We start from the raw sequence: 26922 nt of genomic DNA, 5'->3' as shown, positions 1-26922 counted from the left end.
AATCTTTTTCTCCTAGGTGGAAAGGACCATATTTGGTGCTGCTTACAACTCGAACAGCTCTCAAATTGAAAGAAAAACCTGATTGGGTACACGCTACAAGGTGCAAGTTGCATCATCCAGAGGAAACACCGGAGGTGGAGTATAAACATACTGCACCAGACACCACTTCAGAAACGGGAAAAGATCCGTGCCCACCATAATTTGGCACTCCATTGAAGGACTGATTACTTTCGGATTGCTATATATGTTTATATTTAATGCTGTATAACAATAATTAGGATAATTTAAAGATTTCTAGGATAAATCAGGAAATATGTTAAACCAGATAATAATAATCGGCCTATGTGTAATAAGGACAGCCGCCTGGACCATCCTGCCTACTGAAAAAACAGAATGGGCAGGCCAGTTAGGATGGAAGGCGAGAGACAGTAACCAATCGCAGGGAACTTACACTTGTAACAATGGCACCATTTGTGTAATTGCTAATTGGACGATTAATTGCGAAGCCTGTGGGATGTTCGAAATGAAATCTGGGATGGATAAAATAGTATTTAGCCAAGGATCTAATATAACTCTAAGTATAAAATGGGAAAAAGGAGTGAACGTAAGTTGTAGGATAGAGAATGACACTGACATACTAAACAATTATACTAAATTATGGAAATGGTATAAAAATGACACAAGAACCGGAGACATGGAACAACCGATATATTTGAAAGACAGTCAGGCGTACGGATGCGTGAATGCAACTCTTATAGAAGGAAGACCTCACTGGTATGGGGAAACATTCTTTGCAAAGAAAACGAAACAGATAGAAAGTCCTATGGACCATTTGCAAAGATTGCATTCTACCTGTACCCCGGTCTTGATCTCACCATATACTCTAAATTTGACAGTACAGGTACAATATGAGGATAAAAAAGATACTGGATGTAATATTACTACTATACAAGCCAAATTGAATAAGAGAATTAGGATCGGGAGAAGGAGAAGGGACTTAGCAACGGTCTTGGGAGGAGTAGGAACTGGTATGGGAGCCCTTAATGCAATAGATATTGAAACATTGCAGAATAAAATACAGCAAGTAGGAGGGCTGACAGGAGATGCTATAAAATTAAGAAATGCTTGGGACAATGGACTGACAGCAGCGATGTGAACACAGTGGATATCAGATACAATGAGTTGGAAGCAAGTAAATAAGGTAGAAAAGGAACAAGAGAATGTTGCAAAGGGACAAGAGAAAGTCAATAATCATACTCAATGTATGTTTAAAGAAATTACCAAACAGTCACTGAGGGCTGAGCTAGAGCGAATCGCTATGTCAGGACATGCTCCTAGTTGGATGAGAATTTTCGGATTTGAAGGAAATAATCTAGAAGTAAAGCCTGATCGAAGATATACTAAATGTGACCTTAAGGGATGTAATTTTACAATGAAAGTGGTAAATGTGACAAAAGCCAAAACTTGATGTCAGTTCTTGGTATTGCCCCAACTGTTTGGAGAAAACTTTTGGTATCCCGAATTTCATGGTAAATGGATAGATCAGGGGAATAAGGCCCACGATGCCTCGGTTTGCCAAGATTGGCCGTTTGGAAAAGTATGCCCATTGCATACCCCTATATATGAACCTTGCTCATTGCAACATAGTAGAGGTACATGTATTTGTAATTTGAAACCTTGTAATGATACTACCTTGCATGAGATAGGCCAGAACTATCTGTGTATTAGCAGTGCCTGGCCTATATATGTAGATGGGATTTTGAAAAGGCCCCCTTTAAACACTTGCATAAAAGATGTTTATACTGTGTTTGACCCACATACCAACAAGACATATCAGTTGGGAAAATGGGCTACGGTAATGCAAAGAAGAACTGTATTGGGGATAGAAAATGCCCCCCCTACAGTTAATTTGGCTAACCTGACGAAATTTTTGAAAAACAATGAAAAGATAGCAGAAGCCTTAGCGAAAAGAGGAAGAGATCTGCACCATTTAAAAGCAGTGATGGATTATGATGAGCAAGGTTTGATTCAAATAGCTACGCAAATAACAGATTTGACGGTACACCACTGGTGGGATGTGTTTAACAGATGGTCACCTAAAGCATCCGCAGTGCTGGAATTGTTTGTTCACCCGATGGTTATATTTTGTGTAGTGACAGGAGTTTTATTTATATTAATTTGTATAATGTGGATAAGAGTGAGATATCTGCGAGCGCAAACAGTAGAATCAGTAGCATCTGTAAAAAGAGCTACGAAAGTACTAGAGAGAAAGGAAAGAAAAAGAGCAAACCAGGATGACTATGATGAAGAAGATTGTCTAAAAATGCGTCCCTTCCCAAAGGGATATTATCCTCCCGATGAAAACGAACTGAATACAATGCCGTAAAGCAGTGTTGATCAGTAAAGATCAACAAGGAGGGAATTGTGGGAGAAAACATATTAAACATTAAGGCATGCTGGGATACTTGACCACTTTACTAATTGAACAAAGGACACTAAACTAGTTAAAACTAAAAGAACTGCTGACTGCCATAATGAAGTCAAGCTGACCTTTTGGCTTAGGACATCTGGTGATAAAATGTGAACATGTTATTCTGTTTCTTGAGAACAATGGAACCTATGAAACCTTGGCCTAGAAATTCAGTATAGCCACTTTTGGGGCGGTAAAGTCGGGCGGTCGCTAAAGTTAGCGCCCGCCGGAAAGTGCAGGTCAGTTCGCCGAAATTCAGTAGATTTGGCCAAGAGTTTGGGCGAGCGCTGAAACTGGCGTTGCACTCCTATCTTTAGGCGCTAAGCCGGCGGTGCGGACTGATAACGCCGAGGCCGGGCGCAGCGCAGGTGCGGTCATGTTTTGATTGACAGCAGACACCCTGACGCCGGCCAGCTCTTAAAGGGGGAAGGGTCGACTTGGTCTGCAGCCACGCCCTGGATAGTGGAGCCCTGCAGCTAGGCCTGAACACTGCTGGTGGACCCAAATAGCGCCTGAAGCCATGGAGAAGGCCCGTGAATGAGCGCAGCGCTTCTCCCAGCATGCTTTGAGGGTGCTGGTTAGGGGGTTGGAAAGGTACAAAGAGATCTTGTGCCCGGACAGTGGCAAGAAGGCTCCCAGGAGGCAGTACAGGAGAGCCTGGAGGAAAATCGCCCACAGGGTGTCAGTCAACAGCGATGTCCCCAGGACTGGTGACCAATGCCGCAAGAAGTACAACGACCTCACTCGGATGGTCAAGGTGAGTACCCTTTCCAGTGTCCTCCTCATCCTTGCATGTGCACCTCACATTATGGGCAAAGGGACCTCAAAGGCCTAATGGCCAGCCCTCCTCCCGCAGCTATGGCACTGGCATGATCCTCAATAGCACTTTCTGCACTTAACACACTGGCCAAGCTATTCGACCATGGGAGGCAGTGCACACAACAACAGGGCACCACACTGGCCAAGCTATTCGACCATGGGAGGCAGTGCACACAACAACAGGGCACCACACTGGCCAAGCTATTCGACCATGGGAGGCAGTGCACACAACAACAGGCCACCACACTGGCCAAGCTATTCGACCATGGGAGGCAGTGCACACAACAACAGGCCACCACAATGTACTTAGAGGCCGTCCTTTCTCTTGCAGGCCAAGATGGCCCGGAATTTGAAGAGCCAGAATGTCACCGGGGGAGGCCGTGCCCAGTTCCAGGAGCTCAGTGAGCTGGAGGAGAGCGTGGCTCGACTCATGCGTGGCCGGGTGACTGGCCCTGTTGCCATTGGAGATGCCGACCCTGTGCTGCGACCCAATGGTAAGGACAGGACCGTTTGGACCCCTCTCGTTCCCCTAGCGCATCAGATCTACATCCTTTGCCACTGTCCGACCAATGCGCTGAATGCCACCACTCATGCCTCCCTCGCTGATGCCCTGTCCTCACTCTAAAGCTACTCTTGTGCCTTCCTGCTTTCAGCTGGTGAGGAGGAGGTCCTTGAAGCTGAGAGTGCCAGTCCCTCGGAAGAGGAGGACGACGAGGACCAACAGGAAGGCGGCACATCGGGCGAAGCCTCATCCGTGCCAGGGGATGGCAATGGAGGGGAGACGTCTTGCCTGGAGGAGAGCCAGGGGGAAGTGCTGCAGGGGGGTGTAGTTCCTGGGCCCAGTGGCGTCCAGGCACGTGGGAAGGGTCGGGCAGAACGGCGGCCTTCTCCCCAGAGGGGGCAAGTGTTGCAGGGGAGGCCAGTTCCTGGGCCCAGTGGCGTCCAGGCACGTGGGAAGGGTCGGGCAGAATGACGGCCTTCTCCCCAGAGGGGGCAAGTGTTGCAGGGGAGGCCAGTTCCTGGGCCCAGTGGCGTCCAGGCACGTGGGAAGGGTCGGGCAGAATGACGGCCTTCTCCCCAGAGGGGGCAAGTGTTGCAGGGGAGGCCAGTTCCTGGGCCCAGTGGCGTCCAGGCACATGGGAAGGGTCGGGCAGAACGGCGGCCTTCTCCCCAGAGGGAGAGTCCGGCCTCCAGTCCGGAGACGGTCCTCGCCCAGGAGGTGCGCCTCCTAGATGAAATGTCCGCGGATTCTGAGCGCCGCCACAAGGAGTTCATGGGGGTTGTGGGACAGTTCCCTCAGGCCATTGAGTCCCTGGCTCATAGTGTGGCCGCTTTCGGGGACTCACAGGCCAGGGGTGTCGAACAACTCGCGGCAGCACAGGCCAGGGGTGTCGACCAACTCGCGGCAGCACAGGACAGGGGTGTCCAGCAACTCGCGGCAGCACAGGACAGGGGTGTCCAGCAACTCGCGGCAGCGCAGGACGCGAGTCGCGAGTTCATGAGTGGTGCCGTGCAGACACTCACTGATCTGATGCGGGCACAGACCAGGGCAGTTCGGGCACTCACTTCTGCCACACTCGCTGTGTCGCGGAAGCATCGCCAGGGCACCCGCCGCCCTGCTGCAGCACAGCGGTCTGGCCTCCACCAGATTGCTGCGCTTGCTGCACTGCCAGCCCGGCCGAGTGCCAGTGTCTCTGGCGACCAGCGAGCGCCTGGCATCAGCCAGCTTGCCCCCATTGCTGCAGCCGCCACTGCAACTCCCCCAGCCAAGGTGTGACGAGCTGCTGCAGAGACTGATGCTGCCCAGCCACAGCTGCAGCAGTCAGCAGCCGGCCCCTCCAGGGCCGGTCCTCATCTAGGCCGACCCCCAAGGGCATCTGCCGTCACGCATTCTGCCCCTCAGGAGCCTTCCCCCAGCCTTGCAACACCCACAGGGCCCAGGTTGAGGTGGAGCAACAGGTCGGGCAGGGGCCGCAGAAGGCTGCACAAGGACTCGCCCTCTCGGCACACCCAGCAGAGTGTGTTGGCAACGGTTTTTTTTATATGGGGGTGTTTGTGTTGTGGGGGGGGCTTATTTTGGTAAGGCCGAGGATGAAGGCCAATTGGATGGGCAAGTTTTGTTATTCCTCTCCAGGTTGTGGGAGTGAGATATTTTTGTGACTTTTTTTTGGGGGTCTTGTCTGTTTTTCTGTTTCATGTGGGAAGGGCCCTGAGTTTGTTAAATAAAGCTTTTTATTTATTCAGCTTGTCCAGGTGTCATGTTTCCAGTGGTTGTTGCGTTAAGCGGCTGAGGGCTTGCGGAGCGGCTGCATTCAGGTGCGTTCATTGCCACAAGCCATTCCCTGACAGGGGGCCAAGAAGTGTCGTTCAATAAGCCGCCGGCGGACGGCCCTTGGACCTTGTGGCTCCCTCCTGGGCTGGTACTCCTCCTCCTCCTCCTCCTCCTCATGGTCCTCCTGCTCGTCCTCCTGAGGTGGTGGTCCAACGTGAGGTGGCAGTGCCTGAGTCCTGCGGATAGCCAGGTTGTGCAGCATGCAGCAAACGATGACGAACTGGGAGACTCTATCCGGCGAATACTGTAGAGATCCGCCGGAGCGATCCAGGCAGTGGAACCGTTGCTTGAGGACGCCAATCGTTTGCTCTATGATGTTCCTTGTGGCTTGATGGCTTTCGTTGTATGCCTCCTCCGCAGGGGTCCTGGGCGCGCGGAGCGGGGTCATGAGCCATGTACACAAAGGGTAGCCCTTGTCCCCAATAAGCCATCCCCTTGGTGGAGGCTGTGCCTCGAACATGTCAGCCACAGTAGTCTGGCGCAGGATAAATGCATCGTGGCTGCTTCCTGGAAAGCGGGCATTGACAGCTAGGATGCGCTGCCTGTGGTCACACACCAACTGTACATTGAGGGAATGGTAGCCCTTCCGGTTGCGGTAATTCTCGGCATTGTCGATAGGTGCCCGCACAGCCACATGCGTGCAGTCAATGGCGCCCTGCACCATGGGGAAGTCCACGATCCTGCCAAATCCGACTGCACACTGCTCCTGCCTCTCTAGGGTCATGGGGAAGGAGATGAATTGGTGTCTCCTCGCGAAAAGGGCATCGGTGACCTGCCGGATGCAGCGATGCGCGGCGAACTGGGAGATGTTCGCTATGTCCCCAGCAACGGCTTGGAAGGAGCCGCTTGCACAAAAGTTCAGAGCCACCGTGACCTTCACTTCCACCGAGAGAGATGTCCTGCACATCAGCTGTGGATGCAGATCTCTGTGAAGCAGCTGGCAGATCTCTGCAACCACCTCCCTTCTGAAGCGCAGCCTCTTAACACAATGCGCGGCAGTCATGGTGAGATAGGACACCTGCTGCCGGTATTCCCTGAGTGGGTAAGGCCTACGTTGCCGACGCCTGATGGCCCCTCTGCGTCTAGGCATGGCTGGCCCTCTCACACAGCGTCTGCGAGCCCTTTGCACATAATGCTGGAACTGAGGGTTGGAACCCCATACAGCCCCCATAATAAACTTGCAAACAGTTAAATCACAATGATTCAAATTTCCAAGCTCTGGCCAGGAGCCAAAAATACCTCTCCTATGTTGTCCCAAATCAGTAAGCTCTGTTCCTTGGTCTCTGTCCAGAAATCCAAAGCACTGAAGTCACTGCAGCAAAATGGCTGGGCTTTATAGGTCAGTGTAAGTGCCCTTTAATTAGCGCTCCCCGAGGCCCACAGGGCCTCTGTTGCGTTCCACTTCACAGTTCTTAACAGCGCCACGCCCACATTGGCCGGGCGCCACTGAATTTCCGGTTTGGGGCGCACAAACAGCGTTGCACGACGAAATGACGTCATAAGCTGCGCGCGCAGCTGAGCAGGCGCAAACACTTTGCGCCGGCGCTAAATGTCAACTGAAGTTGGGCGCAGGCGCAGATCGTTCTGCGCCCGGGCGCTAAGTGCCTAGCGCTGCAAATCTACCCCTCTTATGGCGTTAGCGGCTGGCGAACGCAACTGAATTTCTAGGCCCTTGTGTTGAAATGTAATGTAAGCTAATCACCTGAAGTTGTTTACCTTGCTGTATAACTATGAGTGCTGTACATTAGTAATTTAGAGTTCTGGTGGGCAGTAGGGACTGCTGCAGACTCTCCGTGATATCACGTAATAAATTCCTAAAGCGAACCTCGAAGTCTCCGTCTGATAATTAATTTCCTCGACAATCTGCTTGTCTCTGGCAAGAGGGAATTAAATGAAGTTATCTCTCTCTCTCTGAATAGAGAGCCTCAGTGATCTCCCTTATGCAACAGTGGACGGCAAACTGTGAGATGTTGCTAATATCTCCAGCTCCAGCCTGGAAGGGGCCAGATGTATAAAAGCTCATGGCCACGGTCACCTTCGCAGCCACTGGCAATGTGGTCCTTGCCCTGCTCTGAAGTTGCAGTTGTGGCTGCAGCAGCTGGAAGATTTCAGTGATGACCTCCTTGGTGAAGCACAGACGTCTCAAACATTGGCTGTCACTGAGGCCCTTCTCCCCCTCCTCCTCCTAGCAGCTTGTCCTGCTCTCCGTGGCCTCTGCTCATTCTCCCAATCATGCTCAATTCCAAGAGGAAGGTCTACTTGTGCACCCATATCTGGGAGCAAATGGTTTGTGCAGAAGCCTTGAAGTCAGCAAATAGTACTTCTGCACCAGCCAAACCACTCCCTGTAGACTTTTGAAACTTCAAACAGCTATGGAAAGCAGCAAAAATGTGTAGAATTGTAGCAACTAAACTGTAAGGAGTTGATGATCCTTTTAAATGGTGCTGGTGGGGGTGCTTCATGCTGCTTAGAATGGGTTCAGCTGTGCGAGCTTAAGAGAGGCCATTGGCTGGAGCACGGCGCTGCAAAATGGCAGCGCTGGCGTCAAGTCAGCACTGCACACTGATTGACATCATGATCTGCCTGCTCTGCATGCTTCCAGCAGATGTTAACTGCGCGCGCTAACACCTGTAACAGGATGGCATCCAACGCGCTTCACATCACAAATGTGCGCGCGCGTGCTGCAGACGCCATTTTGGATCCCTAACGGCACTCATAGCGCCCAAATAACAGGTGCGACCGAGCCCAATTTCTCACCCTTAATGTGGCGGTGGGGGGTAGGGTGTGCAGAAGGAGTAGATCAGCTGAAATGTCAGTTAATCAAATGCTGCCGAAGATCTCTGACTGCAGGACTACTTCTTCTCCATCCTCGCTGTTGCCGCCGGGTCTTCACTTGTTGAAGGTTGAACATCTTGCTGTGCAGGCTCCATTTTCTGTCCCTGTGTGCAGAATGCAGAAGATGACCATAATCTCTCTATGGGCTGTACTGCAGAAAGCTCCCCCTCCCCTGACGTTGAAAGTTTTGGAACAGAATAAAGCAGAAATTCAGAAATTTCTGAGGCAAAAATAAAAATCAGCCAGGTGAATTATAAAATGATTCCAATCAACTGGGTACTTGCAGGTAAGCGCCTCTTCAAATAATACTTCCAAATGCCATTTCACGTCTCTACTGGGTGGGTCCAGTGTGTAGTCTACTTCCACTTTTTACAGTTGAAAATTGTATCAGGGATATTGATGCCATAGGATCCTGATTTAAATACTTCAATGAGACTGCAAACTGATTCAGACAAGCACCTGGGTCACCCTCACGAAAACCCCAAACAAAATGGCGGTGGGCGGATTAGGAACGGGCCGGTAAGCACAGCACCGCCATTTTAAGGAGTACTTTGTGTCAGGCATACAGCACATAATGACGCAGTCCATGTCCAGATGCAGCAAGACCTGGACAACATTCAGACTTGGGCTGACAAGTGGCAAGTAACATTCGCACCACACAAGTGCCAGGCAATGACCATCTCCAACAAGCGAGACTCTAACCATCTCCCCTTGACATTCAATGGCATTACCATCGCTGAATCCCCCACTATCAACATCCTGGGGGTTACCATTGATCAGAAACTGAACTGGACCAGCCATATAAATACTGTGGCTACAAGAGCAGGCCAGAGGCTGGGAATTCTGCAGCGAGTGTCTCACCTCCTGACTCCCCAAAGCCTTTCCACCATCTACAAGGCACAAGTCAGGAGTGTGATGGAATACTCTCCACTTGCCTGGATGAGTGCAGCTCCAACAACACTCAAGAAGCTCGACACCATTCAGGATAAAGCAGCCCGCTTGATTGGCACTCCATCCACCACCTTCAACATTCACTCCCTCCACCACCGGTGCACTGTGGCTGCAGTGTGTACCATCTACAAGATGCACTGCAGCAACTCGCCAAAGCTCCTTCAACAGCACCTTCCAAACCCGCGACCTCTACCACTTAGAAGGACAAGGGCAGCTGACGCATGGGAACATCACCACCTACAAGTTCCCCTCCAAGCCACACACCATCCTGACTTGGACCTGTATCGCCGTTCCTTCACTGTCGCTGGGCCAAAATCCTGGAACTCCCTTCCTAACAGCATTGTGGGTGTACCTACACCATATGGACTGCAGCGGTTCAAGAAGGCGGCTCACCACCATCTTCTCAAGGGCAATTAGGGATGGGCACTAAAGGCAGGCCTAGCCAACGACGCCCACATCCCATCAATGAATAATTTTTTTTTTTTTTTTAATGAAAATTCTTTCTATTCTGGAACATATGATAAGTCCTCCTGTCCATCCCATGCCCGGCAAGCATTGCAACCATTGTTCGAATGCCCCAAATAGTTGCTTTATCATGCTCCTGTCTCATTCAAGGGAGTTTACTCTGCGGCATGGGAGTTTTGAAGTGGTGTCAGCAAACATGATTACAAAAGTAAGCCCTATTTCCCAGGAACCAACTTAGTAAACTATTATCACCTTCAAAGATGGTACCAAGGAGACACAGGATTGCCATAAAATAAATGTATCATGAAACTTCTGGGAAATCATCCATTCATATGTGATACATTGCCTACAGGCAAATTTCCTATGGATGTTAAGGGAGTAATATCTTATTCTGTTTGTGTGTGCTATACAGGCCCACAAATTGGCAAGCTGGTGCAGTTGATGCCCAGCTCCATGGGGATGCCACCATTGCTGTTTGTCTCTCCTGCTGTTGCTGCTGCCCTCTGATAAAAATGGATGCATCTCCTGATGTTTGGAAAGGTGCATCTGTAACTTCACTAGTGCACAGGTGTGCAGCAAACAGACCGACTCTGATGAAGTCTCCTGTGGGTCGCTGGAATGAGCCAGTTACATAGAAATCTAAGGTAGTCCTTACTTTAAATGCAGCGCAGATACTAACTTACTTCTTGGCTCCAGCTGTTCTCTTACTGGATCATACAGTTCATTTAAGGCTTCACTATTGAAATATATCTTTCTCACACAGTTCTCTGTGATTTACAGCACGCTGACGACATTCCATCAAGTTCTTGTGGTGGACCTTATCCACTATAACACCCAAGAGTTACTTCCTTGTACTTCATGCTCCTCCTCCTTTCGTCTCCATTAATCATGGTTCCGCATTGCCCAAGTTGCTCTTTCATAGATGTACGAGTCCAAAGACAGTTCTATGAGATTTAATGCACTACCTGAACTCTGTCCAGTAACTCCAGAGGTTTCCTCTGCTCTTCCAGCTCCTGTTTTATTTGAGTGGGATACCGATGGAAAATGGGGCAAAGTTGAACAGCGAGGCCAACCAGCACATTGCCATCCCGAGCTTAATTTCCCTTCCCCACCCCCACCAGAACAGTTAGTGGCCACCTCTTCTCCGGCTGCTGAATGTCATTGCCGATGGGGATGGTAGGGCCCAGCAAGCCACCTACTTACCACCGCAATCTGTTGTCCCCGAGCGACTGCCAGGAGTGAGGTAGCGGTAAAACCTGGGGCCACCGTGGGAAGCCTGCCAAGTCAATGCATGGAGGGAAAAGGTTTTTGTAGTAGCCTCCTCTCCCTCCATGTGGACGACCATTTGGGTTGATATTCTGTGGTATGGACTTAAATCTAGTTCATTGAACAATGTATTCTCTTCTGTTGGCACGGTGAGACAGAGACCTGGATATTCCATCTCCCACCTGCCCACCTGAAAATTAATGGACACGTGGTATGAGCAGAAGGTGACTCAGGATTGCACTCCACTTAGTTCTCCCCACACATTGGTCCATCAGATTTCTGCACCCCCTGGGGAATAGCAATGTTAAGGCCTGCTGAAAATGCAGCAGAAGAGATGCAATTGAGAGCAAGATGACACTCTGACTGTAATGATCAATAACATGTCATTCTATAGTGGACACTAGGTGGCGCCGTAGAGCTGTATATAGCTGTATGTATATAAGACTACACTACCCAGCTGTATGTATATTAAGACTACATTACCCATGAGACACTAGGCTACCCACAAGGCAGCAGTCAAGATGGATGCCTCTACAGATACTGTACCTAGTCCACATGTGCTCAATAAAGTGTCTAGCAAAAGCTAGCTGTGTTCATAATAAGAATGTCTATTTATTCATGAACATAAGATGGTACCAGGAGTGAAAATTGTGAAAAGCGACATGGAGAATTTGAAGCCACCAGAGGGTTTGAAACTCACAGGAAATATCGACTACAATTGGCAGACTTTTAAACAACAATTCGAACTCTACATTGCAGCCATCGGATTCGGTACGAAGCCAGATGCAAGGAAGATAGCGTTGCTGCTTATGGTTGCAGGCCCACAGGCGATCGAGGTATTTAATACATTTGTATTTAATCCAGAGGAAAACAGAGAAAAATTAGAAGATGTGCTAAAAAAATTTGATGCACATTGCTCTCCCAAAAAGAATGAGACCTATGAAAGATAGCTTTATAACTGATCTGAAACTGAAAGCACAGACATGTAATTTCTCTGAGCTCAAAGCATCCATGATTCGTGACCAGATTGTGTTTGGTGTTCATGATAAAAAAGTCAGGGAACGTCTGTTGAGAGAAAACAAACTAAATTTGGAAAATGCTGTGAAAATATGCCAAGCCAGCGAGCTAGCTCGAAAGCACACGAAGACTTTCAGTGAAATCAATAATGATGCGATTGTAATGAATGATAATGCTGCTGTCGGTGCTGTGTCCTACAAGGGGAAGAAACGTGGGCAGAACAGAAATGAAAAGCAATCGGAGGATGAAATTTTTAATTGTAAATGCTATGGTTACAAACACCAGTTAAGACAATGCCCAGCGTTTGGAAAAATGTGCTCAAAGTGCAATGGAAAGAATCACTTTGCCAAACAATGCTTTTCAAAAGTACAAACCAAGAAAGGGCAACGAGTTAATGTAATTGAGGACACTGATTTAAGTGAGACATTTTTTGTGGGAATGGTGTCATGTGACAATATCAAAAAGGATACAGAAAATGTGCAGCCCTCAGAAATGGACAATGCTGAACATAAAGTTAATGCAGTAAAAAAGAGGACAAATGGATGATCCCACTGCAGGTAAATGGAGCATTAGTTACCTTGAAACTAGACACTGGGGCAAAAGCAAACTTAATCAGTATGAGTGACATTAACAATATGAAAGAAAAGCCCAAAATACAGAAAAAGTCAGTACTACTGAAGGACTATAATGGACAGAAAATAGATACCTTAGGTGTATGCAGACTTAAAGTGACAGTCAAAGACAAAGTGCATCATCTCATGTTTTCTGTTGTGGCTGAAAGACTTGATTCACTACTGGGTGACAAAGCTTGTGAGGACTTAGAACTGGTAAAGAGAGTCTACCGTATAAACTGTGCCATAAGCAGACCAGATGACTCGGTGGATTCTGTAGTGAATAATTTCCAGGATGTGTTCAAAGGATTTGGAGTTCTACCATTCACTTACAAGATCCAGCAAAAGGAGGATGCTCAGCCAGTGGTACATGCTCCACGAAGAGTTCCAGCACCCCTGCGTGACCGGCTCAAGAATGAACTGGACAGAATGACTACACTAGGAGTCATCAGGAAAGTCAAAGAGCCAACAGACTGGGTTAACTCCATGGTATGTGTAAAGAAAAAGAACTAAGATCTAAGAATATGCATGGATCCAAAGGACTTAAATGCAAACATAAAACGTGAACACTACCAGATTCCCAAGCGAGAAGAAATCACCAGTGAAATGTCAGGTGCCAGATACTTTACAAAGCTCGATGCCTCACAAGGATTTTGGCAACTAAAACTGGATGAAGAGAGCACCAAATACTGTACCTTCAACACACCATTTGGCAGGTATGGTTTCCTCAGAATGCCTTTCGGGATAATATCTGCATCTGAAATCTTTCATAGAGCGATGGAACACATAATTGAAGGTCTGGAAGGAGTTCGGGTCGATGTTGATGACATCATCATCTGGGGCTCCACACTGAAAGAACACAATGAGAGACTGACTAAAGTGCTACAGAGCATACGCCGGAATGGACTGAAGCTCAACAAAGCCAAGTGTCAGTTTGGCATCCAGGAAGTCACTTTCCTAGGAGATAATCTATCTGGTAAAGGAATAGAGCCAGATATGGAAAAAGTAAACGCTATACTCAAAATGCCCCGACCCACTGACAAAAAAAGGAGTGCTATGCATCATGGGGATGATAAACTTCATTGGAAAGTTCATTCCTAACTTGTCAGCCAAGACAGCCTGTCTGCGAGACCTGCTACATAAAACAAATGAGTTTGCATGGACAGAAAGACATGAACAAGAGTGGATAAACCTCAAAACAGTGCTGACAACCACACCTGTACTCACCTTCTTTGACCCAACAAAACAAATCAAAGTGTCAACGGATGCATCAAAAGATGGCCTAGGTGCGGTCTTGCTACAAGCAGAGGGTGAAGATTGGAAGCCTGTTGCCTATGCCTCCAGGTCTATGACTGATACTGAGTGTCGATACGCCCAGATTGAAAAGGCATGTCTAGGCTTGGTAGTTGGACTAGAAAAGTTTCATGGCTACATATATGGACTTCCCACCTTCACAGTTGAGACAGACCACAGCCCACTGGTTGCCATCATAAAAAAGAACCTGAATGAGATGTCTCCAAGGATTCAACGACTCACGATGAAGCTGCAAAGATATGACTTTGAACTGATCTACACACCAGGCAAACACAAAGTGTTAGCAGATGCACTATCCCGAGCACCCACAATGAGTCATGTGAGCTCTACTGAAGAAGACGTGGATGCCCATGTCAGACACAAAATCAAAGCAAATAGCAGAAGAAACAGTAAAAGATACAGTGTTACAAACAGTAATAGAGAACATTCACAATGGTTGGCCAAAAGGTTCCTGTCCAAAATATTTTCACATAAGGTCAGAATTGAGTGTCGCAAGTGGACTATTACTAAAACAGAACAGAATAGTCATTCCACAGGCTCTACGTCAAGACATGCTCAAAAGGATTCATGAGGGACACCTCGGAATTGAAAAATGCAAAAGGAGGGCAAGTGACACTGTTTATTGGCCTGGCATAAATAAGGACATTGAGAACATGATAGGCAAATGTGAGACATGTCAGAAACACCAAAACAAGCAAGCAAAGGAACCAATGATAGTAGCTGACATACCAACAGCAGCATGGCAAAAGGATGGTATGGACCTTTTTCATTTAAATGGTAAAGACTACCTAATAGTGATTGACTACTATTCTAACTATCCTGAGATGGCGCTGCTCTCAAGCACCACAGCAAGCAGTGTCATAATGCATGTGAAATCCATCTTCGCCAGACATGGAATTCCCAGGATTGCCGTTAACGACAATGGTCCGTGCTTCAACTGTAAGGAGTGGCAACAGTTTGCAGCACATTATGACTTTCAGCACACCACATCCAGTCCTTTGTATGCTCAGTCAAATGGTAAGGCAGAGAAAGGTTTTCAAGTTCTCAAGCAGCTACTGAAGAAAGCGACAGAAAGCAAGTCTGATCCTTATCTCGCCCTGCTGAGCTACCGAGCCTCACCTTTAGACTGTGGTTCTTCACCTGCTGAACTACTAATGGGTCACAAGTTGCGCACCACGCTATCCTGCTGTGCAAAAGAACAGCAAAGTGAGGAACTGAGACAGAGACTTCAACTGTTAAAGCTGAAACAGAAATCATACTATGACAAGTCATCCAAAACTCTAAAACCATTGACAAGGGATGATGTTGTCAGGATTGAGGATCCAGATGCATGGAACAGGAAAGCTACAGTTCTTGAGGAAGTAGGACCAAGGCCATACACTGTTAGAACTGAGGAAGGACAGATTCTCAGGAGGAACCGCCGTTCCCTCCTAAAAACACAAGAGACTATTCAAGACCAGATTGATGACAATGCCGCAACTGCATCGTGTCATTCACCGCCAGAACAATCTCATGAAGACACATCAGACTTACCCGTGTTGAGAAGATCCACACGTGAAGTAAAAGAGCCTGATAGACTTAATATTTGAGTACAATGTAAAGCTTTGAAAATGTGTTGACTGTTTTGAAAGTGTTTATGTTTATAGAGCACTAACAAAAGTGTTACTGATATTATCTTTATTGTTTTCTTGAAAGTTGATTGATATTGATTTTGTTAAACCTCAAAGAAAGGGGGATGTAATGATCAATAACATGTCATTCTATAGTGGACACTAGGTGGAGCCGTAGAGCTGTATATAGCTGTATGTATATAAGACTACACTACCCAGCTGTATAGATATTAAGACTACATTACCCATGAGGCACTAGGCTACCCACAAGGCAGCAGTCAAGATGGATGCCTCTACAGATACTGTACCTAGTCCACATGTGCTCAATAAAGTGTCTAGCAAAAGCTAGCTGTGTTCATAATAAGAATGTCTATTTATTAATGAACATAAGAGTGACATCATCTGCACTAATGCCCAACATCTCACTCCTTGTTACATCAATTACAGGACCCACTGCTTTCACATTTTAGTGGAGGGTGTTGGAAGGTGCCAAAATTAAATGCCTGTTTCAGCGAGATGAGATTTTGACCTATTGTGAGGAGAATCTTTATCTCAGATGGTACCTTATTGCCATTATCAGTTTAAGAACATTAACTTAAGGCTTATTACTAATGTGGCCTGAAACTGTGAATTCAATGTGGGTAGGCTTTAAAGGAGTCCGCACTGCCTCTTAAAGGGCCATTCTCATTGCCATTACCTCTGGGTATTCCTCTGTATTTTTACTTTTCTTAATGATGAGAATGAGGAGGGGGGGCATGAGCAGCAGCAATGGGACCAGAGAAGGTTGCAACTGCATCAGAGGAGACCAAAGAGGATAAGAAGTTACCCAGCCACCAGACTGTACAGAGCATGGAATGTTTACCTTCAGCTGCCTGAACACCAGTGCCTGAGGAGACTCAGATTTCCAAAAGATGCACTCCATGATTTATGCAAAATGCTGGAAGTTCACCTGAAGCTACCTTCAAGCAATGGTCCGCTTGTGGCAGGGAAGGTTTGCATTACCCTGATATGTTATGCATCAGGATCCTTCCGGCATAGCATCGGGGATGTCGGAAACAGTTCACGGTCAGCAGTCCATCATAGTACCAAGCAGGTGACCGATGCACTGCTCACTAGTTTGATGCTCTCTTTCCCACAGATCTTCCGGTTGCCATCATTTCTCTCTCATGCTCCTTCTGCTGCCAGTTCCCCTTTAAGCCGCTACAAGCACTTTAATCCTGTGCCCAATTACTGATGAATCTCCAGCAGGAGCCTTGCAATCGTTATGTGAATGGGCTGACTGCGGGAAATCAGCAATGGGTCAAAAGGTGGAAGTTCATGTCCACTGCACTTAGGCTGATGGAATGAATCATTGGGAAATCTAGGCCATAATATTAAATAGAAAAGAGATAGAAACATAAAAACATAGAAAAATAGGAGCAGGGGTAGGCCATTCAGCCCTTCGAGCCTGCTCCGCCATTCAATATGATCATGGCTGATCCTCTATCTCAATACCATATTCCCGCTCTCTCCCCATACCCCTTGATGCCTTTTGTGTCTAGAAATCTATCTATCACCTTCTTAAATATATTCAGTGACTTGGCCTCCACAGCCTTCTGTGGTAGAGAATTGCACAGGTTCACCACCCTCTGAGTGAAGAAATTTCTCCTCATCTCAGTCCTAAATGTCTACCCCGTATCCTGAGACTGTGACCCCTCGTTCTAGACCCCCCAGCCAGGGGAAACATCCTCCCTGCATCCAGCCTGTCTAGCCCTGTCAGAATGATGAACTGAAAAAAGCTCAAATCTGTTTACTTTCCAAACACACTGCTGGAAGTACTATTAGTAAAAGAGGAACATTTTGCCGCTTCTAAGAATACATGCACACAGTATTGGAAATGTTAGAATTTTTTTTGCTTGTAAGCCAAAACAAAATTCTGTTCAGAATTTGGAACTGCAAAAGTGGCAGAGGCCATGTGCAAGCACCACAATCAGTGCAAACAGAAGTGTTTTAAGTGACTTTTAAAAGTTCAATCAATATATGAAGGATTTGTAACAAGTGAGAGGAGGTCATGGGTTTCTTAGACAAACCATCCATTCAGCTGTTTCTGCTGCTTCCCCTTGCCCATCAAACCAAACCTCCCCCAGCCTCACACCCACTCTAGCCCTAACCCCACTTCTCTCATTTCTCCCCCATGCCCCCTCTATTTCTTTCTTTAGTCATTTTTTTATCTTCTCTTTTGCAGTGATAGTAAGACTAAAGGCTACCATTTTGACATTGGTTTTCAAAGTCTCCAAATCACTATGTACACTTGTAATCGGTAAATGCCGAGCAAGTTTCTCAAAAATGCAAAAGTATTTTCCAAATGGGCTTGATTGGATTGATAACAAGGTGCCATATTCAGCAGAAGACTGGGTTAAGTATGATATGAACAGAGATAACCAGTGTGAAATGAGCCTTCATCAATGTTACAGAAACAGACTTTGTTGCTCATCTGTGTATTGCACTCAGCAAATAATTGATCATTTTTTCTGGGTTCTTGTGCTCTAAGTTTAACTTGAACAAATACAGAAAATGTAAAACTTAGACTGTTCATGAAAGATCTATAAGAATAAGCAAAGCCTCCACCAAGATCTGAAAACATTAACGTTTGAGGATGTAAGAAATTAGGTGACCGATGGTACAATTTTCAACAACATAAGGGCCGGAATTTTGCCGGTGCTCAGGGGGCGGGTTCGGAGGTGGGACATCCGGCAAAATCGCAAAGATTGACAACAGGTCGGAAACCCGCTGTCATCCCGCCTCCAATCAATCTTCCCAGGTGTCGGGTCCCCGATTTGCGCATGGACCCGACACCTAGCGGCTGGAAGAGGATTATAGCCACTTAACTGCTTGTTAACAGGTTTTAACAGGGAGTTAACAGGCTTTTTGCTATTTTGACAGGTCTACTCTGGGTTTCCCGATGTTCAGACAGCACGCCAGTGTAAGTGTGGCATGTTGTGAGTCTACTCTAATGTTTCTTCATTGATGGCAGCTGCAGAAGTGGTGTGAAGGATCCAATGGTACACTGGTGAGTTTCAGGGGTAAGAAAATGTTGGGGAAATCATTTTTAATGTATTTAGACTTTTCTGTAGGTAAGAAGTTTTGCAGTGTTTGTGTAGTCCCACTTCATTGGGAGAACCTCTCTCACCAGTGACAGATCACTTCGGTAACCTCACCTGCAGCTGCCATCTTTTCTAGCTTAAGGAGGGAGTCACTGGAGAGCCTGGGTGCAAGAGCTCACCTTTGTAAAGTGATTGTCAGTGTTTGCAGCACCTCAATGCTGTTAAACGCTGAAAAATCACCTGTCAAAAAAAATTGAGCATGTCCCCTTTAAGAAAACCAGCAGATGACGGGTCATCAACTGACGTCATCCGACACCGGCTTTCTCCTAATTGGCCAGCAAGCCCACAGGGCGGGCTTAACAAGGCCAATTGACGCAAAATAGCATCTGTGCGTCAGGCATCGTTGGGAATGGGATCAGAACCCGGAAGGAAGTTGTCCCGCCCCTAGGCCACACTGAAAAGTAAAATCCAGCCCATAATGTCTTGCCTAAGAAAGGGGGTTGGCTAAAACTATGTCTGTACTGGGGACTGTTCTAGTACCATTTTGACTGATGCTTGCACTGTGCAACTTTGATTTTTTTTCCTTTATCGAATAAAGATGTACACTGTGTGTTGCTCTCTTGATATACTAGTGTCACAGTATATAAAAGTTCTTCCTTTCTTCCTCTACATGAGCTGAATGCACAAAAATAAAAATGCCAAACAAACACCAGATATAACATGCAAGTCATTATTTTGTAAATATCACTCTAATAGAGTTCTACTCTAATAGTCCACTGAACTGTGTGACACATTGTAACACACAAACAAATGCAAATATGATGCTGTGCCTGCAATGTAATTTTGTATCAATGCTGGTAGTCATGTGATGTACAGCTTATACAATCCTGAAACTGTTCATCCGGCTACTATCTTTTTGTTCTGTCAAGAGTTCTTAATATCAATTAATAACTATTCACTGGTAAGAACCCATTGACTCTCAGGGAAGCCACTGAAATATCAGTTGATTTTTACAGGGTTGCCTGTTGTTCTTCGCCCAGTAAGTGTCTTTTTCTGACCTGAAACATTCGACAACTTTTCGTGGCACCCAGGAGTCACAATTCTGTATGAAATTGCTCAGGATAAAAAAAACATTTATGCCTTATTTTGAACTGCTTTGGTAGTGCGCAGGATCAATTTATAGTAGCTGTATCTCTGAGATGCCGATTCACGCCAAGCTGTGTGCTAGGGTGATTTACATAGTGGAGAGAAACACGGCAGTTTTTAATGTCTACAGAGTTCTTCTTGTTATGGCATCGATAAGAGTTTAACTTGCTTGAATGAATGCAATAAGTTACCGTTAGTTCTGTTACTACATTTTTTAGCAATGCGTTGATTGTCAGTTCATTCTTTTGCCATATTTTATTTTGTTTCTTACCTGTCTTTTAACAGAGAATGCTGTTGAAACAGTGTAAGTATTTAATAGAAACATGAAGGCTTATCTGCTCAATCTAAAGCTGCGTCACAAGGTTTTTTACTTAATCCACTTATGGGCATTTGGTTACTGCACTAATGAAAATCAATGCTAAAGAATACTGACCGTCTTCCCGAGATTTCTGTATGAAGGCTTCCACTCCACTCTCTCCATAGTTTCCCTCAGAGGCAAGAGTAGAGACATAATTCCATCGCAACGCTTTGACAATATCAACCATGGCCTGCGTTTGAAAGGTGTCGGATGGAACCACACGGGAGAAAAAGTCATACCTGCTGTTATCGCTCAGCTCTGGGGCTGTAGATGCATAGCTTATCTGAGGAATCTGTAACAAAGAAAACAAACGTATAAAAATGTAGTGCTATTCAATGATTCCTTTGACTCATTTTTGTCTTTCCCCTCAAAGTAAATATAAATTATAAAGTATGTAGATGTTAATTTGTTGTGTTCAGCAAAGTGAAGTTTGTCATTCCTGGGGTACGGAGTTACTTTTCCACTTTTGGTACCCATATCAACATCAGACACTCCCACGCTGAGCAAAGCAAGGATCAGCATGAATGAAGCTCCCTCTATTTTACCACAACAAGGTGCCTAACCCACGCCTCAGACTAGCACTCCCTACGACATCAGGGCAGGTTCCTTTTATCTTACACAAGCCACTGTTACAAACTGTGGCTTTTCCAGAACCATTTTCTCAATATGTAAAATTTAAATATAAAAGGTGATGTTTATAAGAAATATCTTCACTATAAACCGAAAATCCCTAAATGGCAAAAGTTGCAGTTTTTTTTAAACTTTATACCATTATTGTGGAATTATGAGTTTATCATTTGAATCAGTCACCACAATTTTTGAAAATTCACAATACTTTTTCAGTGCTCTGTTTTTAGTCATTCAATTAATTTGAAGTTAAGCTAAAATACCAAGGCCTAAAATTCGGTTGCTTTGTGCCTCCCGTTAGCGCTGGTGAATTTCGGCCGTGGGGGTGCTAATTTTTTCCGGGCGCTAAAAGTAGCGCCCCGGCGAAGTTAGTGCCCCAAAGGGGGCGCGACTCAATTTTTCCCCCCAACTTAACAAGATTGCAAGTCATAAATACAGCAGTCAGACTCAATCATAAAATGCTAGCTCAAATTCACACATCTGATCAGCAATATCTATTCTTTCTGCACAGATTTGCCCAATACTGTTTTTTTCCAGAAATACAACACACTAAAAATGAGCTTGTTCAAGCTACAGTTAGCTGTTGTAATTTACATTGCTGCAGCCATTAGCAATTTGAATCCGCAAACCTTCGGAACCGAGAATTAAAGAAGCAACTTTGATTTGAGCAAATATCTAGGCTGACGCTCCAGTGCAGTGCTGAGGGAGTGCTGCACTGTCGGAGGTGCCGTCTTTCAGATGAGACGTTAACGCGAGGCCCTGTCTGCCCGCTCAGGTGGACGTAAAAGATCCCACGCCACTATTTCGAAGAAGAGCAGGGGAGTTATCCCCGTGTCCTGGCCAATATTTATCCCTCACCAACATCACTAAAACAGATTATCTGGTCATTAACACGTTGCTGTTTGTGGGAGCTTGCTGTGTGCACTTTGGCCGTCGCGGTTCCTACAGTACAACAGCGACTACACTTCCAAAGTACCTCATTGGCTGTAAAACGCTTTGGAATGTCCTGAGGTTGTGAAAGGCGCTATATAAAGGCAAGTCTTTTTTTCTTTTTATCTTGATCAGCCATGTCATTTGAACTTTTACTTAAAAATGAAACAAGCAAAAGCCATAGTGCCAAAAAAGGCAAGTTTTAAATAATATTTGTGGGGCCAGAAAGATCAGAAGTGGTGCCCGGGCCCCACAAAAATCATCTGGACCACTGTCACCCCAGACTTTCCCCCTTTCCACGGTTGCAAAAACCCTCTCAGGACTTACCTTGTTGCAGGCCAGGCGGAAGGGCCGGCAGATCAGCAGTTCTAAGTAAATGCGACCCAAGCCTTGAAAGGGTCCCCACTTCTTTGTTCCTGGCACGGCCGGCCAGCCAGCTGGTGCACTCCGCCAGTCAGCTGCCCAAAAGTAAAAAATCTAGCCCTGTGTCTGTTAAAACCTCCCCGAATAAGATTGACAATTTATCAACAAATTCTGCTCCATTTTGTAACCTTATGCAGTGGGCATGCATCTACTGAGAATTGGATTGTGGCTGGTCAAACTCATTATTTTCTTAAGGACTGGGGAAGGGTATGCTGGAGGTCGGGTGGGGGGAAATTCAATTAAAGGTAAAGAAAAGAAATCAGCCTTTACATGGATCTCTACAACTTAATTAAAATACCTAAGTCACAGGAGGATTGTAGCATTTCCTGTGGCACCAGTAACAGGAAACCTCAAATGTGATTAATTGGGATTTTCAGAAGCACTTTTCATTTGGGAAGTATTCAAATCAAGAGCCACTGGTGTTTTAATTAAATTTTTAATTTTATCGACTGATTCTGATCTTCCCTCTCTCCTGTAAGTAGACTGCAGATTTCGGGACGCTCCCAACATCTCACCAAGCTGAAGGCACAACCACTCACAGCTGCGTGACAGATTGACCCACTTTCAACATCATTAATAGCCCCTCTTAGATATTTGTAATGATCTGCTGAATTTAAGCATTTAACACGATAATGAGGGAGCTTATTTTGTTGGAAAATGTTAATGCCCACTCAAAGCTTTCCACAAAAATCAGCATGGGGTTGTTTTTTTTTAAACTAAGCTGTATAATTTGTTTGGCATTTGTTCCTTTGAAATGTATTGCTACTTAATGTTAGATTTTGCCATATTTTGTCACAGGTATTGCTACATGAAAAGTGGCTTCAAGCACACAAAGCATTACTTGCTGACATTCACCCCACAGAGTCTCACTATTTTTTAGTTAAAGGAACAGCATGCCTTTGTTGAAATAATTCAAACTTTAGTCATTTCCAGTCTCTGACGTTCATCTCCGAGGTTCCAGGAACCAAAAATTCGAGCTGTCTAAAGGGTGTGGCAAGTCTGACATCCTTAGTAGGCAGACCCCTTCCATTGAACTGAAAAATAAAAATGGTGGTCCTGCCAAAGGTATTGACCGAACAGGAGTAAACTATTTATGATTTTAAAGCTTAAAATAAGTGAAGTGGTGTGTATTTTTTGGAATACATCATTAATTAGGGAATGGTGATTATCTAAATATTTGAATATTTTATATTTCTATGCAAAAGTATTGTTTCTAAGCTGCTGAAGGTCCATAACACTTGCAACTTAGTAAATCATAAACAAAAAGCTGGCGTATTTATTCCATTGGACCTATTGTACATGATGACTGCTAATTCCTTGAATCAGTTAACTGTGATTTCCATGGCAGCTACTTCAAGAGACTCATGCCCTGCCTCATCAATCTTTCTGCAGGATAGTCACAATTGTTCACTTGTTACCATAGCTTTCATTCTCTTCCCATTTCCTTCTACTCTAGCTTGCTTCAGTGCTATTGCTGGCTGGATGTGCTGTGAATCTCCACCAGCAGTACCACCTGGCACACTGCTTCCCTTCCTTGTGGTTGTAAATTCTGTACAACTTCTCCTTCATATGCTGTCACTTGACTTTGGTCATAGAGCTTCAGAAAGGATTTTGGATTACAATTTTTTAAATGTGTGATCCTATGATTCTTTGCGAAATGCTCTGCCGTTCCATTCATTTTTTCAATGTTTATTTATAATGCGGATTGGTACAGACCCAGGGAATATCAATAGTAATCATGCTGTACACTTGAAAATTGAAGTACAAAAAGAAAATAGTTTCCATTCTTAATGTGGAACCACACTAAATGGAGCATTCTTGTCCTCCAGAGATTTATCTCGGTCTACAACCAGGCACACTGGATCGCTTGGGCTTAGAATTAAAATAACCCCAGGCCTCAAATTGATGCCTTCCGGGGAGTTTGATGCTTTGATGCTCTTCCCCTTCCTTGCCCACCTGAAAATCACCCCCAGTTAAAATCCCTCCTTCCCCCCCCCCTCCACCGGCATTAGTTACAAATGCAAAACAATCTTTCAAAAAAAACCAAAGTCAGTCATTCACCTGAAGTCTGAAATTTGCAAAGAGTTCCAACTGACCTGACCTGTAGTTTACCAAGCGTTTACAAGAAGTTTAACATTTACCTGATATGCCTATTTACATCATTTTGCCACAGCAAGTAAGTGAACATAAAGTCACAGGCCAGGTTGACAGCTAAACATCACAATCATGCTCCATGCCTCAGACTTTAAGATGGTTGATGGTGTGATAAGTCTCTATATAAATGCAAATTTTTACCACACAATTTGTGCATTTACATTGACAAATTAAATAATTTCATTTTACTGTGCAATACTACAGCTCTAAAGATACATCAAACTGTAAAGATGCCAATGGCTTGTCAGGAGCAGTCCTACTGGCACTTGCAATTTAAATAAAATTCCTGCAACCCTTAGATTTTTGTCTGTTTTTTGTCTCCCTTTAAACTTTCAAATCAATTCACTGCTGGGGATTGGATAGCACAACACCACGTTGTCACTATCCTTTTATCTTTAAAGCTCAGGCTTGAATGAAACCCAGACAGATAGAATAAATCCTAATTTTCCTGGCAGCGGTTAAGTATCTAAAGTGAATCTAGTTTCTCCACCATCGTAACCCAGTTCCCAGTGGACACAAGACGACAGTACAAAACTGTCCAGAAATTGTTGCTAATTGGCATTACTTCAGCAGTCTCATTGAGACCAAGAAAAGGTTGGCTGCCACATTAGTGGAGCAGGGTATGTGCTTCGGTTAAGGATTAAACATTGTTGGATCAATGCTGAGCAAGTGCTAGGTTCCAGCTCGGACCCATGATATCTTGCCCGGGAGGTGCTTAATGTTATTCCGAGTTACACAGCAAAACAAACATTTCACTCCTCTCCTAAAGTTCAGTCTTCATGCTTCTTCTCTTTCCCTTCTCAGTAATTCACAATGGGTTGATCAGCAGTGCATCAAGCGCATTACAAATCACTGAGGAGGACGCTACACAGCTCATAAACTTACCGTGTTATTTAGTAGAAGGACTTAGAGCACCAATGTTTAAGATAGCCTGATGTATTAAAAAGTGCACCTCACAACTTTAAATCAGGGAGTGAATTTATGAAGTGTGTGGATTCTACATTCTGCTGCATAATAATCTGATGTAATTGAGTGCATTTTCAGATAAGCACCAGCACAGATTATGAGAAGCTGTTAGTATTTGATATTGTAAAGAAGCTTCAAAATACTAATGTATACTTGATTCTAGATAAGCAGACCTCCTGAGCATAATTCTGATCCAAGCAGAGAATTTCAATGGACAATAGTTTTAATTTATTCCTATTATCACACGGGTAAGGGGAAGAAGTTACTGAACTAATAATTCAGAGCATTTGAATTCAAATCCCATCATGGCAGTTTGTCAATTTGAATTCAGTTTCTTTTTAAATCTGGTATTTGTAAAAAGTGACCATGAAGCTGAAGGATTCCCATAAAATCCCAACTGGTTCACTGATGTCCTTACCTGGTCTGGCCTACATGTGACTCGAGTCCGACATCAATGTGATTGATTCTTAACTGCCCTCTAAAGTGGCCTAACAAGCCACTTAGTTGTACCAAAACTGCTGCTGAGCATCTTCACCACACAGACTGCAGTGGTTCAAGATCAAGGCTCACCACCACCTTTTCAGAACAACTAGGAATGGGCAATAAATGCCGGCCTTGCCAGCGACACTCACTTTGCCAGCGACACCCACTTCCCGAGAATGAATTTTTTAAAAATTCCTGATCTGAGCAAACACTTTGCCTGCTGTTGCTGGTCTGAGATCAATAGTGGTTCACACTCAGCAGCGCCAGATTTACATGCAGGCTGTGAATCTATGCTCTCAGCACTGTGAGACAATGCTGCATATGTGCACTTTTACACACGTGCAGAGCCCTACTCACAGACAATAGTTTATTTCAGAGCCCAGGAGGAAACACCTAACATTAATAACCCTGCTTCAATCATTAAACTGCCGAAGGAGATCCAGCAAACTGACTGAGCATTTTCAAAAACCTGGCTTGACACCACACTGGAGTAGCACTTCAGGCACTGTCAATAACAACCTGTACAATATCTTTCATGTAATAAACATCCCAAGGCACAGGAAGTAGGCGTGAAGTTATAGAACGATAGCAAAATACTGCGGATGCTGGAAATCCGAAATAACAACAGAAAACACTGGAAAAACTCAGCAGGCCAGGGCAGCATCAGTGAAGAGAGAAACAGAGTTAACGTTTCAGGTCGATGACCCTTCGTCAGAACTAGAAAAAAGCAGGAAAGGGAACAGATTTTAAAGCAAGTTCAAATCACAGATCACAGAATCACAGAAACCCCACAGTGCAGATAGAGGCCATTTCGGCCCATCGAGCCTGCACCGACACATATCCCACCCGATCCCCGTAACCCCTACACCAACACATATCCACCCTATCCCCGTAACCCCACGTATTTAATCCCCCCTAACACTAAGGGTCAATTTATCATAGCCAATCAACCTAACCCGCACATCTTTGGACTGTGGGAGGAAACCGGAGCGCCCGGAGGAAACCCACGCAAACACGGGGAGAATGTGCAAACTCCACACAGACAGTCACCCGAGGCCGGAT

General features: G+C 45.4%; 1 protein-coding gene across 1 annotated transcript in view; it reads right to left on the bottom strand.

The window, feature by feature from the left end:
• LOC147105243 (metabotropic glutamate receptor 4-like) overlaps positions 1–26922 on the bottom strand; it is a 1649895-nt gene that overhangs the window by 1306510 nt on the left and 316463 nt on the right. The window contains exon 2 of the mRNA XM_086011400.1: positions 20353–20569. Within this exon, the coding sequence (XP_085867526.1) occupies positions 20353–20569 (217 nt within the window). The remainder of the gene's footprint in view (positions 1–20352; positions 20570–26922) is intronic.

Source organism: Somniosus microcephalus, chromosome 18, assembly GCF_052327205.1.
Source record: "Somniosus microcephalus isolate GS21.2 chromosome 18, FLI_Smic_1.0, whole genome shotgun sequence".
Taxonomy (NCBI): domain Eukaryota; kingdom Metazoa; phylum Chordata; class Chondrichthyes; order Squaliformes; family Somniosidae; genus Somniosus; species Somniosus microcephalus.
This window is presented reverse-complemented; position numbering and strand designations above follow the sequence as displayed.